Source organism: Triticum aestivum, chromosome 4B (assembly GCF_018294505.1).
Source record: "Triticum aestivum cultivar Chinese Spring chromosome 4B, IWGSC CS RefSeq v2.1, whole genome shotgun sequence".
NCBI classification, from domain to species: domain Eukaryota; kingdom Viridiplantae; phylum Streptophyta; class Magnoliopsida; order Poales; family Poaceae; genus Triticum; species Triticum aestivum.
This window is the reverse complement of record NC_057804.1, coordinates 597,359,744-597,384,975: the sequence shown is the minus strand read 5'-3', so window position 1 is coordinate 597,384,975 and position 25,232 is coordinate 597,359,744. Positions and strand designations below refer to the sequence as shown.

General features: G+C 39.9%; 1 protein-coding gene and 1 long non-coding RNA gene across 3 annotated transcripts; one reads left to right on the top strand and one right to left on the bottom strand.

The window, feature by feature from the left end:
• Positions 1 to 323: 323 nt before the first annotated feature.
• LOC123093472 (protein PIR) lies at positions 324 to 18,749 on the bottom strand. Of its 2 annotated transcripts, XM_044515448.1 has the most exons (30): positions 18,453 to 18,749; positions 17,659 to 17,731; positions 17,341 to 17,405; positions 16,390 to 16,467; positions 15,386 to 15,505; positions 14,942 to 15,012; positions 14,401 to 14,493; positions 13,547 to 13,616; positions 13,280 to 13,344; positions 12,620 to 12,815; positions 12,354 to 12,505; positions 11,991 to 12,084; positions 11,463 to 11,678; positions 10,550 to 10,761; positions 10,130 to 10,277; positions 8,400 to 8,568; positions 8,056 to 8,132; positions 7,040 to 7,210; positions 5,410 to 5,486; positions 5,219 to 5,321; positions 4,723 to 4,842; positions 4,451 to 4,594; positions 3,932 to 4,081; positions 3,114 to 3,257; positions 2,841 to 2,928; positions 2,119 to 2,246; positions 1,831 to 2,035; positions 1,330 to 1,502; positions 843 to 1,064; positions 324 to 731 (listed from the first exon to the last, which is right to left on the bottom strand). In XM_044515448.1, exons 1-30 carry the CDS (start codon positions 18,504 to 18,506, stop codon positions 534 to 536), a joined length of 3,876 nt encoding a protein of 1,291 aa, XP_044371383.1. In that variant the 5' UTR covers positions 18,507 to 18,749; the 3' UTR covers positions 324 to 533. The 2 variants fall into 2 exon arrangements, with proteins under 2 accessions (XP_044371383.1, XP_044371385.1); XM_044515450.1 differs by lacking the exons at positions 13,280 to 13,344; positions 17,341 to 17,405; positions 17,659 to 17,731; positions 18,453 to 18,749 and having other exon boundaries at positions 12,620 to 12,708; positions 16,390 to 16,458.
• A 1,261-nt stretch (positions 18,750 to 20,010) lies between these two features.
• LOC123089332 (uncharacterized) lies at positions 20,011 to 21,647 on the top strand. The gene is made up of 4 exons (XR_006442257.1): positions 20,011 to 20,382; positions 20,473 to 20,716; positions 20,829 to 20,958; positions 21,115 to 21,647. It is a non-coding gene; the product is annotated as an uncharacterized lncRNA (long non-coding RNA).
• Positions 21,648 to 25,232: the final 3,585 nt, after the last annotated feature.

Here is a 25,232-nt window from a genome sequence, read left to right as displayed (position 1 = left end):
AGTAGCTCTCGGCAAAAAAGACAAATTTAGTGTATGTTATAGTGTACTATTCTGACCCAATTTATCTTTTTTGCTGAGAGCTACTCAAATGTTCAAATGCTCTAAAATTTGAAGCACACCTCACACACCAAATTATCTACCTTCCATAAAAAATTTGGATTTTTTGAACTTTTCAAAAAAAATATGAATTGATTTTTGACCAGGTGCAGATGAGCCCGGGCTCAGAATTGGATATTCGATACGCTTGCGGCTATGGGTTAAAGTACTATACAGATATAGCAGTAATAACATATTGGTCGCACGTCCTTTTGGAACGTCACATATTAGGATATCAACAGCTATTATTAGGCTCAAATTGCAATCTAGATCCATAAGATACACTATTTACTAAATTGTCTGGGTTCGGCGTTAATGACTACAGTTACATAGAAGTATATATACACTAGGTCCATAACGACACAAATACATGAGCTCACATACATACGAGATAAGACCAGAAAGAAAGAAAAAACACACACACATCCGCCTGGTAACTACGAGTTCGCTCTCTGTGGCAATGTCTCGAATGCAGAAACTGTGTTGCTAAACTTCATACGGTGAAGGGGCGCCCCACTCGGCTTGATGGCACACGCAACCTTGTCCTCGAGGGGGCACCGCGCTCTCAACATGGAGAACACGTGGTTGTTCAATCTCCTAGCCTTCCTCATCGCTTCAAGGATCACCTCGTAGCCCTTCTCGCAAACACCATAAGCAAAAGCAATGTGAATCTCCAAAACTGACTGAGAGATAAAATATTGAGAGGGTCTTTAACTTCAGGCTGGGAAAGTAGGAAGTGGTCTCACCTGGAAGATATTTGGGCTTTTGCTCCTATCCGCAGGTTGGTAAAGTGAAACTGTCGCGGTTTCTATTTCTGCCACGTTGAGAAATTGGTAGGAGAAATCGAATAGCTCGAAATGTAGCTGCTGCCCCAGCAAGTACATGATTGTACAGCCAGCCCATGCTACAGAGTCGCCCAACATTTCTCGTTTCTTTGAAGGATTGGTCATGCTATCTTCCAAGTAGCTCTGGATAAGATAAGAAGAGAAACCTACTTATTCAGTCACTGCAAAAGGATGAGGCACTAAAACTACGCTGCAATATAGCTCTGAAGTTTTATGCCATGGCAAAGGAAGTAGAACTACTAAAGCCAGAAAAAAGAGCAATCAGAATAAGGTAGAGGCTATGGAGAGATATGATTTGTCATCTACGCAGTTATTAAATAGGCGTAATAAACATTCAGAAGTTGTAGCTAAAAAGCTGTAGACGATGTGCACAACAGAGTTTACTTACGTACTGAAGACCACTAAAAACACGATAGAAGTCCTTCGATGTGGTTATGTCAATGAAACCTGTCTTTGGAGTTGCACTCCATTTGCTGTAATGTCTATCCAGGGCAGCACTTGTGAAAGCAAGAGCATACTCAAGCACGCTCCCTGAGTTGAGATTTGACTTGTATAATAGGCCTGTTGGAAAGAGAAGTTTAATCCAAACTCATAACATGGTATAAACAGTAGATAAGAAAAACGTAGATTTGCATGCTTTAAGGCTCCATTCGGATGGGACGGGAGTGGTTTGCTTTACCAAATTTTAGTTTTCAGAAAGGATTGGGTGAGAAACCACCTGTTCTGAATCCACCCAAGCGAAGGCCTAACTAGCACTACTGATTTCATTAGAAGAAACACCAGCTCTACAAATTGAGATGCCTAATCTGGAGGGTAAGCGTCCACAAACCTTATGACTTTTTCTGAAAGATAACAAGCAAAAAAAAAACATCATTTAATATGGACTTACTGGCAGCTTCAGCCTGCTTTGACATGACAAGGTATGAAGATGGATTTGCGCACGCAGGACTCGATGCAACTGCACTGGTGGCAGCACTGAGCAATGTGGTAAATGGAGTATTATCAGAGTAGGCATGCTTCACTTGCCCATCACTTCCTGGTACCAATCCCAACCATGGAGCTGATTGCATGAACTGTGTAGTGTCGATTTGTCTCTATCGGAGAAACAAATCATAGACCAGTAAGGTAAATGGAATATTTTACAGCATTATAAAACAGGAGGGGCAGATAGGCTCACCAAAACAATGTCCAGAAGGCTCATCCAATACAAAGCACTTCCGATTTCCTTAAGGTCATGAAGAACTTCAATTTTCACATCTGATTTTGCTTCCCATGTCAATATTTCATGAATTATCTTCTGGCAGCCTACAATACATGCAGCATGCTATTCGTGAATAAGAAAAGTTTGAATGATTAAGGAGCCTGCCAAAACTTGTGTGGTCCAGAGTCATCCAATGCTAAAGAAAACAATATGGACTTATAAGTTGGAATTTGGTTCTGCCACTTTAGAACCACACTGACAATGTACTCCCTCCGTTCCAAAATAGATGACTCAACTTTGTACTAAAGTTAGTACAAAGTCGAGTCATCTATTTTGGAACGGAGGGAGTACCAATTAGCAGCATGAAAGACTATGCTGTTTAGGTAGTCCTATGTTCGCTTATGTAGTCCTCTGTTCTTTAGGAGATATGATAAGTACATCATCTAAAATAGAACTTCTACAGAAACTTAGTTTCCCTCGTAAGATAAGCTCAAGCAGAACAGATTGGGCAACTGTACATAAATGTGGGGTGATAAATGATAATCACGCAAAAGTAGCACTAACACGTAGGATGGTTCTTTGAGTAACTATGCAGCACCCACTATGTCATGTTTCACGCAGGTATTTGCAGAAAGTCAGCATGGGAGTCCATTCCTGTTGGGATTTGGAACTCTGATTGCCACCAGCTAACATATTACCTGCTATACCACCATCAAACGAAAGAAGTCCAATAGACTTTGGCAGTGCTTCTTGCAATCCTGTTACTTTTGGCACCATAGCTGTTATCTGAACAGGAAGAGCAAATTATTAGTTACTTAGTATCAAGTCCAAAAAAATAGTAGTACTTAATAAAGTTCATGTTGTCTCCTAGGTCTGCCTTCCTAGTATTTCAGTTATCAGAGATGCAACCAAGCACTCAAGCATATTTTTATACATGTTACCTTAAAGTTAGCTAACAGTTATACACTCACCTTACTTGATATATGATCCAGTAAAGCACGGATAATACCAGGTAATGATCTGGAACCAAGAAGTTTAACAACTGCAAACATGTGAGGGATCCCAAAGAAGTCACGGTACAGACCAGCAAGACCCTGGTATGCCATTGTCAAATCCTACAAAGACAATGAGAGTGCAGCAATAGAGATTAAGGTCTCTGGTGGATATCATGTTGAGGTAAACATGGTAACACATTTTGAATGAGTAAAAAGGAAAACATCATGAAGTATGAGATGCAATGATGTAATACCTTGCAAATTGTAATGTCATATATACTAACATCCCAGCTATCCAAATCCTATATCTTATATATCTAAGAGAGTCATCTCCACTAACTTATTTATCTCAACATGCAAGTATGCCACCTCACCATAAAATCATGAATGGGACAATCATGCATGGGAAAAGACCCACCACAACATTTAACCATGCATGGGAAAATATTTTCCATCCAATTATTCTATTTATGTTCAACAAATATTGTTACAACCATCATAATAACATAAAATAACTCATATTTATTTTAATTTTTTGTTCTCATGTTAACCCAAATTTTTATCAGCAACGCGCGGGGTATCCTCTAGTTTAAATCTGCCTTACTTCCAGAGTTGCTCATTAGTCCATGGTACTATCATTTTTCCATCAGAACTTCATGTTATATAACTCCAAGATTTAACTATTTATAGCACTTGCATATTCATAAGTAAAAAAATACTGGAAATGACAAGTGGCATATTCAGTAACAGGTACTGGAAAATCGCAAGCGGCAGATGTCATAGCAGGTGCTTACATGCGATCCACAGTAGAAGTAAGGTTTCCCAGTAGAAGCATCTGATCTCTGAGAAGAGTGATGAGCTCCTTTTAATGATCTCACAAACCGTTGTGTAGTATTACACAGGATGAAATTGGGCAAGAAATCTGTTTGCATCTCATTCCATATCTGGTCGATCAGAAAATTTGTCAAATTTAGATAAAACTTTAACTGGATAAATGAACAAGCTGTTTTTTGCAGGAATAGACATAGAGATGCATATCAATATATCATATTGTAGCATCACTACTGATACTGTGACTTCCCAGCAAAAACATAAAGGTTTTGTCTTTCATGTGCAACTGCCACCAATAATACATTGTTCACTAGTTGCACAGACGAAGAATTACACAACAGCAACTAGTGAATTCTCCAACCAGAGAAAGAACAAATACAAGAAAAAGAAATGCAGGTCATGACTACCAGGCATATTGAAATTCAATCTCATTACTAAGTCATAATACACATCAAAATAAGCATGGAAGTACACGCCCAAACCTGAGAAGAGATGCGACTTGAATAAGAAACCAGTGAAAGGTTCTCTTGCATTTCACTAATCATAAGAGAGTAAGAATCCAGTTCAAGAAATCTTGATATTGACTGATGTGTAAGCTCCAAAATATCCAATAGTTGTTGTAGTTCCTAATTTGAGAAGACAAACGAGGCAAAGTTCCAAACGGTGATTGGCCAGAATAAACATGTAAATTGCTTAAGGAAATATAATTGAACACATGAGAGATTGTCTGAACATAAAGATAAAAGAATCTTACTACAACACCGCATAGATCTCCATATTCGAAGCGCTCCAGTAGGAAATCGATATTTTCTCGGAACAGTTTGTTCATTCTCTGAGTAATTAGACTTCTTAAGTCAATTGTCCTCCCTAAGATCTGAGACGTGAAATGAACTGTTTCAGCAACACTGGAACACGGAAAGAAAGATTTGTGTTTTACACTGGTAGTATACACCCATGAGAGAACCACGTATGTGCAGTTTCTCTCATGGGTGTATACTACCAGTGTAAAACACAAATTTGGAAACAGGGAGATATTGATGTGGCTCTCAAAATGTAGAAAAGTATATTTCTACACAGTTTGTTAGTATTAAAAACTGTTCTAATTAACTGACTAGAAATCAAGGATCCAACATTTAGAAGACAGAAAAAAAGGTATGTGGTTCATAAATGCTAATGATTACATGAACAGTTTCTATTGATCAACAGATACCGAAAAGCCTCAACATAAACCATATCAAATCAACCCTTACCATGACTCTTCTAAGCTTGAAAATTGCATCAAATCTCAAGGGTTTTACAAAGTACTTGTCACCATCATCACATGCATAGGTAAATGAACTATCAAGAAGAGTACTGCATATGAGGGAGATGGATCAGCAGACAAAAAAAGCATTCCAGGTAAATCAATGCACAGGTAAAACTGAAAAGAGAAGGTTAATACCTTGCTGCACAACTCTTATAATATGTAAAGATGACCTCATTAAGCTTCTGAACCAGAAGATCAAAGGAAAGATCGACCTGCAAATCAGTGCAAAAGAAACACCAGTAAGATGCTTTACAAATGCAAAACAGGAAGATTAATTATAATGTTTCAGGAACTTCCAGCCCATAGCAACAACATTTTACCTAAACATGTCAATTTCCCAAAGTTCATAACTAAGCAAGCAGCTGCTTTACAAATGCAGAACAGGAAGATTAATTATATTGTTTCAGGAACTTCCAGCCCATAGCAACAACCTTTTGCCTAAACATGTCAATTTCCCAAAGTTCATAACTAAGCAAGCAGCTCGAAGATGAACCGAAATGGGCTCTGATATTACACCAATGGTGAACATACACTCATGCATGCAGTTTATAATTTGAAGCAGTAATGGACAGGGCTTTTTGGAACACATGGTTCCACGTGCACCCGTTGTTTACAGTAAAATCGGAAAAAAATACTAGAAGAAATTGAAAATTTTGAAATTTTAGCGTATCAAACGACTGGCCTACTCACACATGAATTTTCGCGAAGAAATGGCATCCGTGGTATTCTAGGCAAAAAAGTCAAAATCAATGCTACAAAAATATTGCTGTTTGAAGTAATAGTAAGATCCGATTTCGTTTTCTTCGCTGAGAATACCATGTGTGTCATTTCTTCACGAAAATTCACGTGTGAGTAGACCAGCTGACCAAGTTTGATACCTCAAATTTTCAGATTTTTTTTATTTTTCCTACTTTTTTCAATGTTACTATTCACATGCGTGTGCGTGGAACCATGTTCACCTTTGGTATTTTCGCAGTAAAATTACTGAAAATTAAAATGCAGTAGAAACACTACAATTGTTTCTGAGGAATGGACATGACATAATTACACAATGTCTGTCCGGATAGTTACACCAGCAAGTGATAAAAAGGACAGACCCAGTGCATAGAAGCTCCCACACAAGGTGGGGTCTGGGGAGGGATTATAGGAACCTAGTCTTACCCCTGCAAAGTGCAATGCAGAGAGGCTGGTTCGAACCCAGGACCTCTTGGCACAAGTGGGGAGGACTTCACCACTGCGCCAGGCCTGCCCTCCAGCAAGTGATAACGAGAACAAAATATAACCAATTTAGCTCATTCCACAAACTTTGTAAGAACGACAGTATACTTGTGAATAGACTGGTAAAAGACAAGAAATCCTTGTGGTAAATGAAAATATCTCAAATGACTGGCAATATAAGCAGACATGTTCATAACACCATATAAAATATTAGCACGTCATCCAGTATAGATAACAACACCATATAAAAATCATGAGTTTGCCTTAGTAGACATTTCTATAGATCGATGTTGTGAGAAGGGAAGGAAGAGAGCAATGAGAAGGGACAAGATGCGATAGCAAAATTTTGAAACCGTCTTCAAATGGTTATTAAACAAAGGGGTAAAACAGCACAGATTCTTCAGCTCCTCTACCCTCCATGAAAAAGCATGAATGCAATGACAGGAGTTAAAGATGCTGATATTCAGTCAAGAGATGAAAAACAACTAACGCTCAGCATAGCAACGCAAACTAAAGAAGGGCTAATGTCATAACTGTAACTGGCTACCTCAGCTTCAATTTCGTCATAGAGAAATCTCTGTTTGAGATAAGTTAGTGCATGTTGAGCAGAGTCATTGTAGAGGTCAAGTGGTATCAAAATGCTTTCAAGAAGGCCAGCATCTTGAGATTCAATGACATGATCCACCAGCATCCAGGGGAGGGAACATTCGATTGGAAACTGTCATCAAGACTGAAGTTAGTATAAACAGTGCATGACCATAAGCTGTATAAATAAAAATGTGGAGTGGCAACTCGGCTAGCTGCAACAACTAGTTAAACATGATTTAGTATCTAGAGTCAATATGGACCGAAACATTTTCGTAGTATTTCCCGACAGACAGGATAGTATTATCCTCAGAAGGCAAAGTAGAACACGGAAAACACACCACAGTCAAGAGCCAAAAGACAAAGACAAAAGCACATAAATAGGTGCTCTTTTAGTTTATAAGCCAAAGTTAAGCCTAACCAACCAGCCCCCCCCCCCCCACCCACCCCTAAAACTCTATAGGAAGTGCTACGCTACCATCTTCAATCCTGTAATTTGTACTCCCTCCGTTCCATAATTCTTGTCGTCGTTTTAGTTCAATTTGAACTAAAACCATGACAAAAATTATGGAACGGAGGGAGAAGAATTTATGAACAAAGATCAATGCATTGCTACCTCCTTTGTAATGAATCTTATATGTGTGATCTCAAATAACATAGTTACAAACATATCATACGATATCCTACATTAAGTGTCCTCGACTCTTTGCATATGTTGAGTATTCACCATGCTTCTACAAGTTACATATGTCCAAATTAAATTAGAATTCTGGTCGTGAAGCAAACATAACTTGCAGAACTAATTTGGGTGTAAACAATAAAAAAGAAACAAAAAGGAATGATAAACTTGCCACTTAAAGAGATTTGATGTGGCAATCCTAACACCAGGATACTTCAAAGCTATATCTAAATTCTCATTAATAGTTGGTATCATCTTGAATTTCGTTATACTTCACAAAGAAATGTGAAATGCTGCACCTGGATAACACGGGAAGATTCCAGGTAGAACTCTCGGAACCAAAGAAACCCAAGATCAGTTAGTGTACCAATTGTTGCTGCATGTGTCCACAAAAGTTGACGGTTAATTACATCATCCAAAGGAAAATAAAGTTCAAAGCACTAAATATAAACTATCCAAATTAAGATTGGTACTCTTTAATAATAGAACGAATTAGAATAAAATGAATGCATTTCCTCATGAGTACAACATAAATGATTAAAAATATATTAGGTATTGAGCGAAGAAATGCACATACAGCAGCAACTGCATGCATATGAGAATTGTTAATTTGTTATTCCTTATTTTGAGACTGCAGAGGTACCTGTAAAGTCCAAAATATGCAAGAAAAAACTAAGCTTGTAGAAAAACGTCTCTAGCTGTTTAAGATCTTCCACAGGTATTCCGGAGCTACTATTCCCAAATAGCCCTCCAGGTTTTCTCAGATTACCACCAGATACAAGCTCACAGATGAGAAATTGCAAACAATGAATCTGTATAAAGTTTGATAGCAGAAGTAGAAGTTAGAAATCAAATGCCAGAGTTAACAAAATATTCTTAACTAGAAAACATAATAAAAATACGATTTACAGCAAGATGTAAAATAGAAAATTAAAGGCCTACATATAACATTTTATATTTGTTTTAATGGGGTTCTAATCAATTCCCATTCCATGTACTTGGAAATTGCACATCAGAATCATCAGAAACAGAAGTATAAAAATGTACAGAACCAACCATTTATATATAACTTTTGTGTTAGTGCAAAATCAAATATGCATAGTTTTACAGTGAAGTGAAGAGAGCTTTACAAAATAAAAATCATCTTTCAAAAAGACTCAGTCAACTCTAGATGTTCTAAAGAAGCTCTTAAATTAAGGGGGTGTTTGGTTCAGAAGTCCTAGGACTTTTTCTAGTCTCAGGGACTAATCAAAAAAGACTCTCCAGTAGAGTCTTTTTCTAGTCCCTGTAGAAAAAGTCCCTCCCGTTTGGTTCCTGGGGACTTTTTCTAGTCCCTGGGACTAAAAAGTCCCTGAACCAAACACCCCCTAAATATGCAATCCTCTATCAGCTTTAGATATTCACAAGAACCATTAGAACAGTGCTTGCTAACTCCACATGTTGCCTAGAAATGATTTGAGATTTGTGAGGTGATGATAAGTGATACATGAACATACATTTCAACTATGATTCTGGCCCTTTACCTCCTTATGAGAACAGTATGCTGCAATAGCAGAAAAAAAACTAGCATGTGTAACCAGAATACTCGAAGTTCCATTGAACTGGTTAGAAAAAACAGCACCCCGGTGACTCAGTCAGTAGATTTGGTGTTATTACATTATTATTGTTGAAGTGTATATGTGGATTGCCTAGCCATTTCCGTCAGTTCGGACTTCTGGTTGCGTTGGCTAGTGCATGAAGCTTAACATGGTATCAGAGCCTAAGGTCTTGAGTTCAAGTCCTGACCTTTGCAATTTATCCAAAAATTGCAGCTGGCCCCTTCTGTGTCCACGTATAGGCCTCTTGAGCCATACCTCTGAGTCTATTCGCGTGTTGACTTCCCGCGTCACATGTGAGAGGGGGTGTTGAAGTGTATATGTGGATTGCCTAGCCATTTCCAGCAGTTCGGGCTTTTGGTTGTGCTGGCTAGTGCATGAAGCTTAACAATTATAGCCTTCAATAGTTTCGCCATTTTATACTAATGAAAATGAGTAGAATAATGTTGTTCAATAAAATCAATACCACCTAGCCACCTATAATTACAAACTTCAAATCTGGGATTGTTTGAATTTGAGCTGCTGGAGTCACATGTTAGAAACCACAGAACATTGAATAGGCTGTATTTAGTCATGTCCTTAAACTGTTTCAGATATGGTAGATGCTCAAAATACGCTGCTATATATGATAATGCAGCTTAAGTGCTAGGTCGTTAGCCTGTTGAATGAGAATTTAAACCATTTAGCCTTTATTACTGTAAACGAAGGTTGTGCAGGGGCTAAGCAGCACATACAATTAACAAATAATTGCTTTTTACATTTAAAACGCTTGTAAAACCTGTGCAGCTGTTGGTGCAACTGGTCTCGGATAAAATGTGCTTTGCCTCATTTCCTCAGTTTCTTGGTGTAGCAAATGCTGCTCTGGATCTGCCTTGCTTGTGTTGGCCATCCAATCTGCGGAGAGGGTTCGCATATCAGAGAGAATCCTGAAAGAATAGCAAAGAAAAATAAACAAAACATTATAAAGTTCCCCTTAATGTATTGTCACGTTTCAGAAAGAATGATTTCACAAAAATAAACATAGATGACAAAGACAACATCACATTGAGAAAATGTGTCAATCTCAAACTGAATAAATTACTATGTGTTGCCAGCGACATAGCGGGCGATACGCCAACCCATAAGATACTATTGGAGCTATGGAGGGTAAATCTCAATATAAAGTAAATAAAAGGATGGCTGAGGCAGAACAAATTACCGAGAAAGGTCCTTCTTCTTCCGAAATGTTGTACGAAGCATTGTATCTAGTTTATCCTGTACAAAATCCTGGACCTCCATATGTATTGTTTCCCACAAAGCTTCAGACACCAAGGTGTCACAATGTTGCATCATCAATCCAATACTCTTTATGTAACCGATTAATTCAAGCAGGGCCCTTCTTTCTTCTGCAGTATAGTTCCAGCGTACTACCTGCATGCAAGTTGCAAAATAGTCACTAAATTTAAGTCATGAACACGAAAAAATTCAAATCAGTCTTACGGCTTATGAAATACAGAGATCAGTTTACAAACACGGATAGCAAAAGATTCCCGCTAATATTATCTGTTTGAGAGAGACCACAACAGTTAATAGCCACCCTAAGGCTGAGAAGACAGAACGTAGCACATGCTCAGAAACACTTAATCAGTTAGTTTCAGAATGACAAAGTGGGAGAGGAAACATTTGCAGGCCCACATGTCTCAAGCTCAATTAAAATGCACAGGCAAGTCAAGGGTTCAGGGCTAGGGGCTCATGCACATAGCTGCATCATGACCAATTTTGTCAGCATTTACAGGATGAAAGCGGTGAATAGATGAAAACTGTTGTCTGCACTAGAACATGCATCTTCAAATTACTAAGCCCAGTTAAATGAAATTAAGCACTGAAGACATTTAGGATGTTCTGTTTGAAATGCATTCAGGATGTTAAAAGAGCTGGACAAAGTGGATACACAAGATAGAACAGCACTCAGTCAAGTACATCATTCACAAGGTGAGTCAACTTTTTCCAACATGGCCACTTCCATGCCCCTCAATTAAATGATAATAATGCAATGGAGTGTTGTATATTGCATACACAAACAAGAAGAAAATGGATGCTACAAATACTTCTTGCGAAGCTAAAAGGTAGACCTTTTCGTAGTCAAAAAATGTCGCTGAGTCTTGATGAGAATCTGACATGGGTGGCTCTTTGCAAGGGCGTGAAAATTTCCAAGCACACTGTTCCCAGATCCTGCCAGTCCATCGACTAAGAAGCTGAAAGCCTTCCACAACAGTATCATACATGTTCCCCTTAATATCTCTAGACCAGTCATTATCTGCACCATCTGATGACTTCAATGTTATCATCTGAAAGTACAGTACAGGTCAATATCAATGCAGCTCACAGCCCACCAAATTAAAATATGCTTCATTAGCTGAGAGAAATTAAATCACTTTTCCAAAAAAAATGCTAATTTAAATCTCCAGAAATAAACACATGTGCTGCATCAATTTAAGCTCAATGAGTAGAATTAGCAGAAACGATTTGAGACAATGTTTGTGGCAATGATTACTATTTTCATCAAGGGCGGTGGTGCACAGGTAGTGACAATTCATGAGGTATCATTTCCGTACTGGAATATATACCTTGCTGGTAACTCAAAATGATAATAACATCACCTGGTTCATTGCAGAGGCGAAACGTATAGAGAAGTCATCATGCTCAGCTCTTATAGTTCCCATGTGGTTCAGAATCAGGTAATGCCTCTGATAAGTGGTTCAGTTCAGGAATTTAAAGCACAATACTACTTGCCATATGTAAATATATAGAGCTCAATTTTTAACCATTTTATATAGCTCATTAATTCATGATGTTTATCATCCCCAAAAAAAAAAACAGTTTGATTTGATATCATTCTTTAAGTGGAATATTGATTTGCTTAGACAATAGTCACATCTGTTTGGGTAGTAGCCAACATTTGTTGAATCCTCCACCTGCCCCGTCAACAAAAACATGATTAGAAGACTTTGCAGAAAGGATATTCCTGTAGCTCGCGAGGAGGAATTTCATGGGGAGCTGGAAGAGTGAGAAGACGAATTTGACTGGAGAAATTTTGAAAATATGATGACAATTCCTTCAACATTGCAGCTGGGGATAAATGCAGATCTGGAAATGCTGGAATAACTGGATCATTCTGCAAAATAGATACGAACAATAGTAAATAAATGGTAAATATAAACTGAATAGCGCGGATAGATAAATTAAACTTTTTCAAAAAAAAGGGTTAACTAAAAGATGATAATCATACCTTAAAAATATTGAGAAGACGGTTTATCTTGACTCTCTTATAGAGTGACTCGCTCTCTTTCTCCGATGAGGTTGCTAGAACAACCAAAACTGGGAGAACACGAAGTAGGGTGTGACGCTCAGGGAAAAGAAGAGCAAAGTCTAATTCCAATGACTCTACACAGAATACTATAAGGACCTGTAGAATGTCCTCAACACTATTCTTTGAGTCAAGGGAATCGTAACTGTCATGGACAAAGAAGATAAAAGCAACTTGCAAGAACAGTATTTGTAGTAGGTACATAATAATAAGCAGATTTAGAAGCCATCTAAAATTGTACATGACAATCAACAGTTTACTGCAACTGTTCAAAAGTGACGGACAGCAACAGAAAATTGTTCAAGTACATGATTTATAAACAACGACGTCAAATGCAGAACTGTGTCCCTACAATCCTCTAACAAAGGTGTCATATCTTCCCTCAGTCAGATTCCATAGATTTTTTGAATGGGCAGACTTACTTTTTCCTATGGCTCAAAAATCTTTGTACTATGGGCAGCGAAATTCTTGTGGTGATCTAGTAGATGTATCAAAGATAATATATATTTTGAACGTGCATTATTTTCCTACTGCTGAGCATACATATGTATGTCTAAGAAAGAAAGCAGGATAGTAGGATACGTATTTGTCCGAAACATCTCAGCATGCAAATTTAACAAGATGGCCCATCTGGTGCTCAGAAAAATCTGCTAGCAAAAATCAAATTAAATGCATGGTTACCATTATAGATATTATGTCAAACAACTCAATGGGAGGTATTGGCCTCAGAGTCCATTCCTTTAACGAAAAGTGGAAGAGTGTCCATTCTCAAAAAAATGTTATAATATTATGCAGAAATAACCATGATCATGGTGACTTAGATTTTCAATGATATGACAAATCAGCAACCTGAAGATCGTCCAGCTCTTCTCTCATAGTGTCGGTGTCCTGCCACTGGGTGCTTACTTGAGTAAATGTTCTGCATTAAAGTGTAAGGACTAATAAATTTAAATTGTCAGAGCATGTATGTGGACCAAGCCTAACATGGATGCACCTTCAAAGTCATAAATCATAGCAAAAAAACATTTCCGATAAAACATTCAATTTCTGCAAATATTGATACGTGTTTATGCTCTTATAGGTAGGTAGCAAAGTAGTTTAATCTTTAAATAGTAAATTGGCCATGGTAGGCTGATCCTAAGTAACTAATGCAGATACTAATAAATGGTTTCTTTTTAATCAGCAACTACAGCATGCACCAAACTATGTTGAGAGTAGAATCATAAATTCGTGATATGCTAATATATATATGGGAACAGTAACTGCAGCCTGTTGGAAGTTGCAAGAGTTACTCAGTTACACTCGCCACTCAAAGCAAGCAGTCCCAACCATTCGTGCAATTTGCTCACTATTCTTCAGTAGGTTAGTAGAACTCCCTTAGAATCGAATGAGTATTTGATCTCTAAACTAGCGAATACATACCTTCCTTAAAGCATACATGCAAAACACGGAAAAGTTAGCATGTAATTACTTATTGGAAGCATGTATCGAATAACTAACTGAAGGTGAATGTGGACTACAGCTATCCATAATTCATTGCTGCTAGTTACCCTATGTGCATATGTCCCTACCAAAATGAGAGTTTTGTTCACAGCTGTTGAATAGTGAGAAAATCAATTGGCATCAACCAATTTTACTTCATCAACTCACTTCATTTTGTGGTACGTGGTCTGGGAATTAAAAGTCAAAGCATGACCATATACCTCTTGTACCATGAAAAATCATTAGGTATACTTGCTTTTGCATTCTTAAGATGATCGAGCTGTAGTAGGACATCAAGCAATTTCAGCATAGACCTGCATTAAAATCAAAATAAAACCATAAACCAGATCCTCAATGGAAAAAACATGGACTTAACAATGCTACTTTAAGAAATAGATTAACAAAATTAGGTTAAGCTTGGAAGCTCTATTTCCCCTCTACAGGCTGAGGAATTAATCAGAAGTCAAAACATACACCGATTCTTCTGTTACCAGAATGACGAAATAGATCCCATTTATAGCAGCACAGTTGTAGCATTGAAATATCTATGTCCATGTCTGCTAACCTATAAGTGAATGCTTTTCTTCTCGTTTAGATGTATTGTTTCGTGCTGGCAATTAGAACCAGCTAGATTTACTATTTCAAGTAGTAAACAAAAGTCCAGTTGATATTTTAATTTGTGAAATTGTAATCATAGACATCATATTATTTCTCTAAGTGGAAAGAAAGCTTAAGAACAGACACCAGGGCAAAAGAACAAACCAAAAATGAGTGACTGTGGGTCCATTGACCAGTCTCTCGGGCCTAGAAAACCTCTGCATATCAGCTGCCAGCTGCACGAGATAACAAAATGCTGTTAAAATCTGCAATGATGCTGAAATATTTCTGAAGGTCTTGCACTGCTGGCAAATGCTAAACATTACTACGGTACGACAAGAAAAATGGCGACGATCACACAGGTCCAAACCCTAGTTGGTTGGTAGCTAAAGATGACAGGACACATGTCCTAATGTAAAACATCATATGTACTTCAATTTCAAGAAAGTTTCAGGGGTTGTCGGACAGGTTTTACTCAATTTTGCATTAACAATACCATGTAAGAATCTTTGGTGAAAAAGTAGCCATCAGTGCCATATGGAAGCAGGTATTCTATAAGAGACAAGTATGACGAAGGAACTAAATTACTAGACACAATGGGGGTCCTACCTTTGAAGCAGCAGATGCTTGCCACCTCTGAATTTCACGTAAACGACTCATTTCCAAGTCAAGAACTTGATATGTTTCTAGGTACAAATCTGCCTGGCTATGCTTCATTGAATCTGGCAGCTGCATTCAGTGTTCAACAGTCCATGATACCCAGTCAAGACTACAGTAGAGAATTATGTGCTTCATGGTGAAGAATGTATACAGCACTAAGAGAACTATGCTCTATAAACCATCTTATATCAACATTAGAGAAAAGACTCAATGCACAAGTAACAGATAAGCTAATCAAAAAGTGAGAAAGGACAAAACATATTGAAGAGAAGCTTTCCCAAAGACCAATAGTCGATAGCTGATGTCACTAGCCTTAACTTCTTTATCTACTTGAAAGCTGATGAGAGTACAGCTTTCTTGAAGGAAGTGTCCGTGCCTATGATATATTTATCGATACTGGAACTCAGAGCGTAGGAGGGAGAGTCGATTTATGGATGGAACCAAATGTGCAGTATTTACAGGGAAAAAAAAGTCTTCATTTATTGGGAAAGAATCAATATTTTGGCGTAGCAGCCTCCCTTTGGGAGGCCAAAGGGAGGCCCGCGCGGAAGGCTATTAGCTCAGTGGTAGATATTTGGCTTCAGAATCCACAAGATGAAACTTCAGAAAACTAATCAGCTCAAATCAGAGCCAAGTGCAGTGAGGATGCAGTTCAATCAACATAATAACTAACAGAAGTTTGCACATATCTTGATTGCCCATCATGGAAAGTGGAAAAAAGGGAGTAACTATGTGCTAGCAGATTAAATTTACAAATTAATGACAGAACTATCAGTGATTCAAAGAAGAAACATTAGTTATATACGTTGTCAATAACATTGTAGAATTACCAGTGATTTTAATATTCATATGTTGTGGAATTGGAAGAGAAAAGAATAATGCAAAACTTCTTTTGAGACAGCAATATTTTTTAGATGGAAATAAATGGATGGACAGAGTAAGGAGAAGTTAACCTGAGGTAGCGCCTTAACACAGCTGCGGTATGTGTACAGCAAAGAAGCCATTTCCTTTCCCTCTTGAATCAGAGTATTCTGCAGTTCATGTTCATCCACAAGACAGTGAAAGAGAGAAAGTAAGTAAGCATTTTCCAGTTAAGGCAACATGAAGAAACGTATTTACAATAAGAAGATAGATAGGAGAAGGAACAAAAGAGGGGAAATGGGATTAAAATAAACTGAGCTACAATAATACCAAAATATGCAATCCTTTCCAGATCCATTTTGCTCCTTGAAACTACAAGTTTTTTTTCTCATGATTTATATTACATTAAGGGTACATTCTGCTAAACCATTACTACAACGGTTGCTAGGACTAAGTACAGAGCTGAGAAAGTGCAGTTATTATTAGGAACAAAAGAAAGTGCAGTTATTGTTCATAATAGTGGTAATAGAGAAGATAGTGATTGAGGACTTGTGGTGATATACTGTTGATCAGTATAGTGGTGAGAAAATAGCAGGTAAATGGAAAGTTGACAGTAGTCATGATGAGACAAAGGTAGATAGTATATACCTATGATGAATCAAGTATGATTATGGTGCCATGAAAAAATAGTATTTATGCACATGTTTGGGTGCACGTCCATGTAAAGAGGGGATGTTTTGGCTAGGCAGCAAGAGTATAGAATTAAATGAATGAGATTGCTTCTTAAGTTAACAGTTTATACTTCATATAGACCAGTAGCGGTACATATATCAGTTATTCAGATGCACCTCACCTAAATACAAGAATTTCCCCCAATAAATGGAACTAAATAGTTATGGATCAAAAGATGGCATAGTTATTAGTTATTCGCAGGGACGTCACTTGAAGAAAAAATATTGGCAACCAAAAGGGAACAAATATATATTGATCAGGAAGAGAAGATCATGCACAATGCAACAGCAAAGAAACTAGCAGTTACATACCAGCTGGTTGATTGCTTTTGTATCTTCCCCTAATGATAGACGATAAGCAGCAACATCACTGTACTCTGAACATAAACATGCAGTTTTCTATTACAATACTCAATTTAACATTAATTGAAATACTGGAATTTTTTGTTGGATAGTTCAACGATTCTTTGAGAGCAGGAAAACATGAAAAATTAATCACAAGGCATGCAACGGGATGGGTAGATTCATGTCTTGTGGATGTGGCTGTGAGTGGCATCAGCACCACAGTCGTGCATAACAAAGTACTTGAAAGCATCAATGAGATGAAAGCCATTTATCACGTTCGCATACCGATAGGACTATTAGTTGCATATCTTTCACTTGACAGGAGCACGGCTAATCCCTGCACATCTGGCTGCTCGTCCTGAAATTCAAAACATAACTATTTAATAGAAACTCAGGGTCAAGCAGAGCAGGGTAAACATTACTACACAAGAGATCATAATTGATTACACAAGGATCTGAAGTTTGCACCCTGCAACAACACATTCCTACCAATGTAAAGTGAATAGCCACATTGGCAGACTGCCTAACCTAAGTCAAACATGGCTATACAGAGTCCACAACAGCCTTCCAATATAACCATTCAAACTGAACTTCTACATATCACAATTCAAGCCATTGCAAACCCGCGAAGTACGAAAACAATGGAACTGACACTAGATTACCTTAACCTGGGAACTAGGCTGACAATGAGCTCGATAAGAGCAATAGTTGACAACTGACTCACATGTAAAGCAGCTCAAATAGCAGTCACTTCATCCAACATTTGAACTACATAGAACTGGAAGGAAACTCAACCTAGCCAAAATTAAAGGGCACCTAACCGCAGACCAGCACTCGACTACAGTTGAGCTGTGGCAGCAAAGCACGCCTCTACACTCCTCTAGTGGGGTCCAACTGAAGCAGCAGGACAGCCAGCACTGAGGATACCACCGTCAAATTCGCAGCGCCGGAAGCGGAAAGCCCCTACAGAGCACCGCATTTCCCCGCGCAGCGCTTCTGCTGACCCGGGCCCGAGGAGCAGATCGGGCGCCAGCTGGGAACGGGGGACGGGGGGGAGCGGACCTGGACGGGGGTTTTACCTCGAGGGAGAAGGTGGAGAGGGCGGCGATGGCCTCCTCGACGGGGATGGCCATGGCGCCGCGTCGCCGGCGGATGCGGGCGCGGGCGGGGCGTCTGGGGGGAGGGGTGCGCGGCCGTGGGCCGGAGTGGGTGGGAGCGAGGTGGCGAAGGAGTGGGAGGGGAGAGGAGATGCACCACCAACTCGTGTCGTACCGTGGGCTGAGCTGTGACGACCGACGACGTACGCCGTGGGTGGGGACGGACGGTGGAGTAAAGAGGGGTGAACGGAGAGAGAAGGCGTGGAGTGTACTCGAAGTGAAAGTGGAGAGAGAGGACGACGGCACGGCGTTCGTCCGTTACGACGAGTTACCGAGTGAACGAACGAAATGATTCTACCGCGTCGTGGACCCGCGGTCCATCCAGTCCGGTGGAGCTGACTGGGCTGTCGCTACTTCGAGCCCAGTTATGTGGGAACCCACCACCAAGGTAGCCCAGCCAGATGGAAAACCCTATTCGCCGCTCGCTGCTGCGAACTGTCGGGCGTTCGCACAGGGGCAATCATGCGAGCGTCGCGACATGAGCCGGCCCCCCTTCCAACTTGACAGCGGTCAACGGTTTTGGGAACCTTCTAGACGGTTCCCTGGACCGGGTTTTTTCATGTGATGTTTCTTTTCTGGTTATTCCGAGTTTCATTCGGTTTTTGCTTTCATTTTTTCTTTTTCCTGCTTCTTTTTTCTGGTTCTCCTTTTCTTTTCTTTTCTTTTCTTTTCACTTTTACTTTTTGTTTTATTTTTTTCACGTTTTTTTATTTTTCGAAAGATGTTCAGAAATTAAAAAACGTTCGTGTTTTCCAAAATTTGTCCCAAATATAAACAAATATATATTCTTAAAATTTTGTTCATAAATGTAAAAAATGTTCAAAATTGAAAAACTTTAGAAATTCAAAAATTGGTCTCTTATTTCCAAAAAGAGTTCGAAATTTTCAAAAAATTTAAAATTTCAACAACCGTTTAACATTTGAGAAAATGTTCACATATTTACAAAAAATCACAAATTCAAAAAATGTGCAGCAATTTCCAAAAAAATATTCTTGTTTGAAAATTTGTTCATAAATTCGAAAACTGTTTAGTAATTTCAAATATTGTTCTTGTTTTCTAAGTTTGTTCATGTTTTTAAAATTGGTTCAGAACTTCAAAATGTTTATGGGGAATTTTGAAAAATGTTTGCATTTTACGAAAAATTGTTCGTATGTCAGAAAATATTTGTCTTTTCAAACTTAGTTCGTTGTTTTGAAAAACTGTTCGGAATTTCCAAAAATCTTTGCGGTTTTACAAAATATGTATGAATAGTTTAAAATTTTGTTCCCATTTCCTTTCTTCATAAAACTGTATGTGTTTTCCATAATATTTTTAAATAATTTAGAAATTTATAAGGTACACAAACAAGGTACTTCTTAAACATTTTGTGATATGGCCATGTCTGCTCTTATTACTATTGATGCTCAAGATGATGCACGAGCTGATGATCGAGATCACATCGATAAGAACGCTCAATACCCACACACGTTATGTGGCATGTAGGTATAGGTCGGCCAGGTGCGGGCGCCAGGCGTCGGTGTGCGTGGGGCCAATACAAGAAACGAGCGGGCCCAGCTATTGAACGACGGCGTCGTAACGACGTCGTTGACGGTGGCGATGTGTACCACTGGTACATGACATCGGCGTGGACATGTGCCGCCACGGGATCAAACGGAAATATGCGTGGAGTAAAAAAAAAGGAAAAAAAAATATACTGGGTTGCATCGGACCTTTCCAGAGTCTTCGGGGGTCGGCCACGAGCCTGCGCACGTTCTCTTCGGGTTGAGATTTCTCCGAGGACGCGGAAATCAGCCATCGAAGCGGCGCTGAGGATGGTGAATGGATTCGACTTCTTTTCAGATCTAGTGGACTGGTGAGTCGCCCACTTTATCTTGGTTCGTTGATTTTCCATGCCCTCCACGCATGTCATTACATCGGGTGCTGATTTCTGTTTCCGTCACAGATTCCTTTTGCCGTCCGCGAGTGGGGAATCCGGGAAACGGGGCGGGGGTGCACTGCCATAGTTCCGTGGATGTCCGAGGGAGGGTGGGGACGGCGGCGAGTAGCTCTTTCTGAGAATTTTGGCCTGCCGTGGTGTCGCCTGTCCAAGATATGAATGGGCTGCCGGACAGCGGCAGCGCGTCAGTTCAAGACTCTGGCCAGTTGATGGGAAAAGACGACCCAGAAGCACCAGGATGAACTCCAAGGTCAGTTTTCCCGACGGCAATGCATACATAGTTTCTGCGTATTGTAGGGGTGTCGGCCGATCTGCCTTGGGTTTGCATAAGAACGACATGATGATTTGGTGTTTTAATGTAGAGTTGTACCCTCTGACAGCCGCCGTGCGTGGGGAGGGTATGCTTGTTGGAGAAGACTTTCAGACTTCAGAGGGTTCATGGAGCAAAAGAGAGCCATGTTCCTGAAGTTGGTGCTTCATTCGACTCTTCAGGTGAGGCATATGATTTGTACAACCTCTGTACTTGTGGGAAATTGAATTTGGTATCTGGTACAGAAATAGCAGATTATCGCAAAAAATATTTTGTGAACCGGATGCAGTAGCATGTGTTTCCTAACTGTCAATAGTTGTTCCTTATGACTAATGTAGGGGAAATGAAAGAAGATTCGGCTGCTGCGAACAAACGACAACAGCTGGTACATATTTCAGGGTGCAGATGATGATGAAGGGGGCTGTGTGGGAAGATTAGTCTTACAATGCAGATGATGATATGGGGAAGACAATGGAGGGTTTTGCTGAGCTGCGCAGTCTATCGGTTGTCCATCAGTACATGAAGCTACTTCATGACGGGGTCGCAAGCAAAAACTATGAAGAATGAAGGATTTCGTCTCGGTCAATCACTTACATGCACAACCTGTACAAGCATGCACTAGAGCTTGTTCGGCTAGGAGATGCAAACCCCTGCGTATGAGAAGCATGGTTTTCAATTTCAGTTTCAACAAAATTTCAGCCCCAACTGAAATCACTGAAATTCAGTTATTTCAGTTTGCATTTCAGCCAAAAGGCCGAAATATTCATTTGAATTTAATTAAATATTTGAAATTTTCAAAAAATATTTTGAAAAATATTTGATTTCCTGTGTACTACTGAATTTGCTGAAATATTTTGACCGAAACATAATATTTCAGTGTCCACTGAAATTAATGAAATCCAGTGAATTTCAATGAAATCTCACTGAAAGTGAAAACCATGATGAGAAGGCCTGGAAATATTAAAATGGGGATGTAGACTCTTCATCGCTGGCTGCTACAAGGGGCGGCTTGGGCCTGGAGGACCTGCTTGGCAGCTCTGGAAGGGGCTGCTAAAGTAGTTCTTGGTGGCATTGGGGGGGGGGGGGGGGGGGGGGGCGCGGAGGGCGTGATGCCAAGGGCACCGGCATCGCTCATTTTTCAGGCCGGGTGTGATAAGCCTCCATGTGATGAGAGGTCATTCAAAACATGGAAGAAGAAAATCAAAAGGATTGGCGAGGAACGAGCAAGCACACCAGGTTCTGCTCAATCTGAGGCAGCCAGGGCACGAGAGCACGACCTGCCTTGACAGGAGGGATATTCCAAAGAAGTCGAGGAAACAATTGTTGTGCACCAGTTGTGGCGTTGGTGGGCACCAGAGGAACACCTGCGATAGTCCTAGTGTCGTATACTTCACAAAGTGCAGGCGGCTGAGTTGATTGTTTGTGTATAGTAGAGTAATGATTTGTAGAAAAATGATGTGGTAAAACAAAATTTTCTGTATGCTGTGAGGACCTGACTTTGTGTGAGCACACACTGTCATATTGCGCTGCCTGAATAAAGCTATACCTTCAGAAACATAATACATGCTGTCGCAATCAGTGACTGGTCGCAGTGTGTGCAATCAGCCTAGTTGAGCCGTTGAAGAGGGTTTGCAGGCCGCACGAACACAATTAGTGATTGTTGTGTGGTCTCGGAACCACTGGGTTTGGTGCGCCGTGGCAGGACGGTACATCACGTTACTTGTGACCCGAATCAAACTGGGCCTGGGGTACAGGACGCGTCCCGCCGTCAAATCTGGATGCCATCCAGATGACGTTACGACCCTAAGTGTCCATCCCGTTATCTTATTAAATGCAACTATGTCCCACAGACAAGGCCTATGTCAGATCTGAACGCTGTTGAGCGGCCCACGATATCGTGATCAAGCAAGGACGAGCACTCCGACGCATTTTCGGGAGATACGCTGGTTTAGAAGGCAGGGAATCAATATTTATTTCCTGTTTTACTTACCATGCAAGGACTACGCCACGATGGGTTCCAGAACATGTACGTGGGATTTGCTCACGTTGCAGGAGTCCGGGTGGGGGCCACCAAGAAGGCAAACCAAAAATGTGGCGCACAAATAAAAAGAGTTTTTATTTCTTAGATTTAATTAGATTCGACAAATAAAAAGAGTTTTTATTTCTTAGATTTAATTAGATTCGACAAATAAAAAGAGTTTTTATTTCTTAGATTTAATTAGATTCGGTTGATATTTCTTAGGAGAGTCCTATTTAGATTTCTTTCTTGTAGCGTACTCATGTTTGGGTCGGCTATACTGATATAAATAGCCATAGCATATGATAATTGTAGGGAAGGTTATTTTGAGATGAATTAGACACGTGTGTGTTTTTCGGCCGTCAGCCATTATTGAGTTTTGAGAAATCTTGTCAAAAGTCTCTACTGGCGTGTGAGTTCCTACGACGCGACGCGTAGGAGATTACAAGTTGAACCTATACGGTTCGTCCACGTTATTCCTTCAGATCGAGGGGTTGGCGTGTTGTTTTTGCGAGGTTTGTGAACATCTTTGTAAACCCGCGTCTAGTTCTTGTTGCGATGGAGTTTTGTGCCGTGAAAGATCGGGCCAACAACGAATCGACCCTCGCCTCGAGGTTCGCTCCACATCAAGTGGTATCAGAGACCGGCGTTTCTCACGGCACTTCGGAGGAGACGGCCGGCGCGCCGTCACCAAGGAGGTACTGGAGGCTCTCCGGTGATTTTTTGCTGGAGGAGAAAGGTTATGGTGCTGAACTTTTTCACACCTACTGTAAAGTGGGAGAGAAAGTTTGCGCCATGACGATTGACCATGACAGCTCGGTCAACGCGGTCGGCATCGACATGGTGCAGAAGCTGGAGCTATCAGTTACACCACATCCACGACCGTACATGCTGAGGAGGTGCCACGACAAGCTCGACATCACGCACCAAAATATGGTACTGTTTTCAGTCGGGAAATTTTCTTGTGAGGTTTTGTGCGACGTAATTCCAGTGCCCATGGTTTCGTGTCATATGCTACTGGGAGAGCCATGGTACAAGAAAAACTATGCTACGCATGACTATCGCGCCAAAATGTATACTGTCGAATGGGGTACAAAATATGTCCTCATGGCCATGGAGAAGAAGTTATTCAAGACATGGAGGAAAGAACGGCAACAAAAGATGAAGGAACAAAAAGAAGCAAAGAAGGAAGTCAAACCTATTGAAATTTTTTCGGCGCACGTTCATTCCACAGATTATGTCGTTGTTATAGAGACTGACACAAAATCAAGAACGTTTTCGCTTGAAGGGAGGGAGGATGATATGGCCATGTCTGCTCTTATTACTATTGATGCTCAAGATGATGCACGAGCTGATGATCGAGATCACATAGATGAGAACGCTCAATCCCCACACATGCATACGGTTGGATCCATTGGGCATAGGCCCGTTGAGTTTAACCATGGCTTAAGCCAAGCTACGTTTGTGACCCACAAGAAGGAAAGGAGTCTCATGCGAGTTTGCTACTAGAAGATAAGAAGGAGATACGTTGGTTTAGAAGGCAGGGAATCAATATTTATTTCCTGTTTTACTTCTTACCATGCAAGGACTACGCCACGATGGGTTCCAGAACATGTACGTGGGATTTGCTCACGTTGAAGGAGTCCGGGTGGGGGCCACCAAGAAGGGCAAACCAAATATGTGGCGCACAAATAAAAAGAGTTTTTATTTCTTAGATTTAATTAGATTCGACAAATAAAAAGAGTTTTTATTTCTTAGATTTAATTAGATTCGGTTGATATTTCTTTGAAGAGTTCTGTTTAGATTTCTTTCTTGTAGCGTACTCATGTTTGGGTCGGCTATACTGATATAAATAGCCATAGCATATGATAATTGTAGGGGAGGTTATTTTGAGATGAATTAGACACGTGTGTGTTTTTCGGCCATCGGCCATTATCGAGTTTTGAGAAATCTTGTCAAAAGTCTCTACTGGCGTGTGAGTTCCTACGACGCGACGCGTAGGAGATTACAAGCTGAACCTATACGGTTCGTCCACGTTATTCCTTCAGATCGAGGGGTTGGCGTGTTGTTTTTGCGAGGTTTGTGAACATCTTTGTAAACCCGCGTCTAGTTCTTGTTGCGATGGAGTTTTGTGCCGTGAAAGATCGGGCCAACAATGGATCGACCCTCGCCTCGAGGTTCGCTCCACATCATTTTGCGATGCCAAAAGTCAGTTGTAGCATTTCAACAACCGTTTAACATTTGAGAAAATGTTCACGTTTTTAAAATTTTGTTCACAGATTCAAAACATGTGCAGCAATTTCCAAAAAATGTTCTTGTTTGAAAATTCGTTCACAAATTCGAAAACTGTTTAGTAATTTCAAATATTGTTCTTGTTTTCTAAGTTTGTTCATGTTTTAAAAATTGGTTCAGAAATTCAAAATGTTTACGGGGAATTTT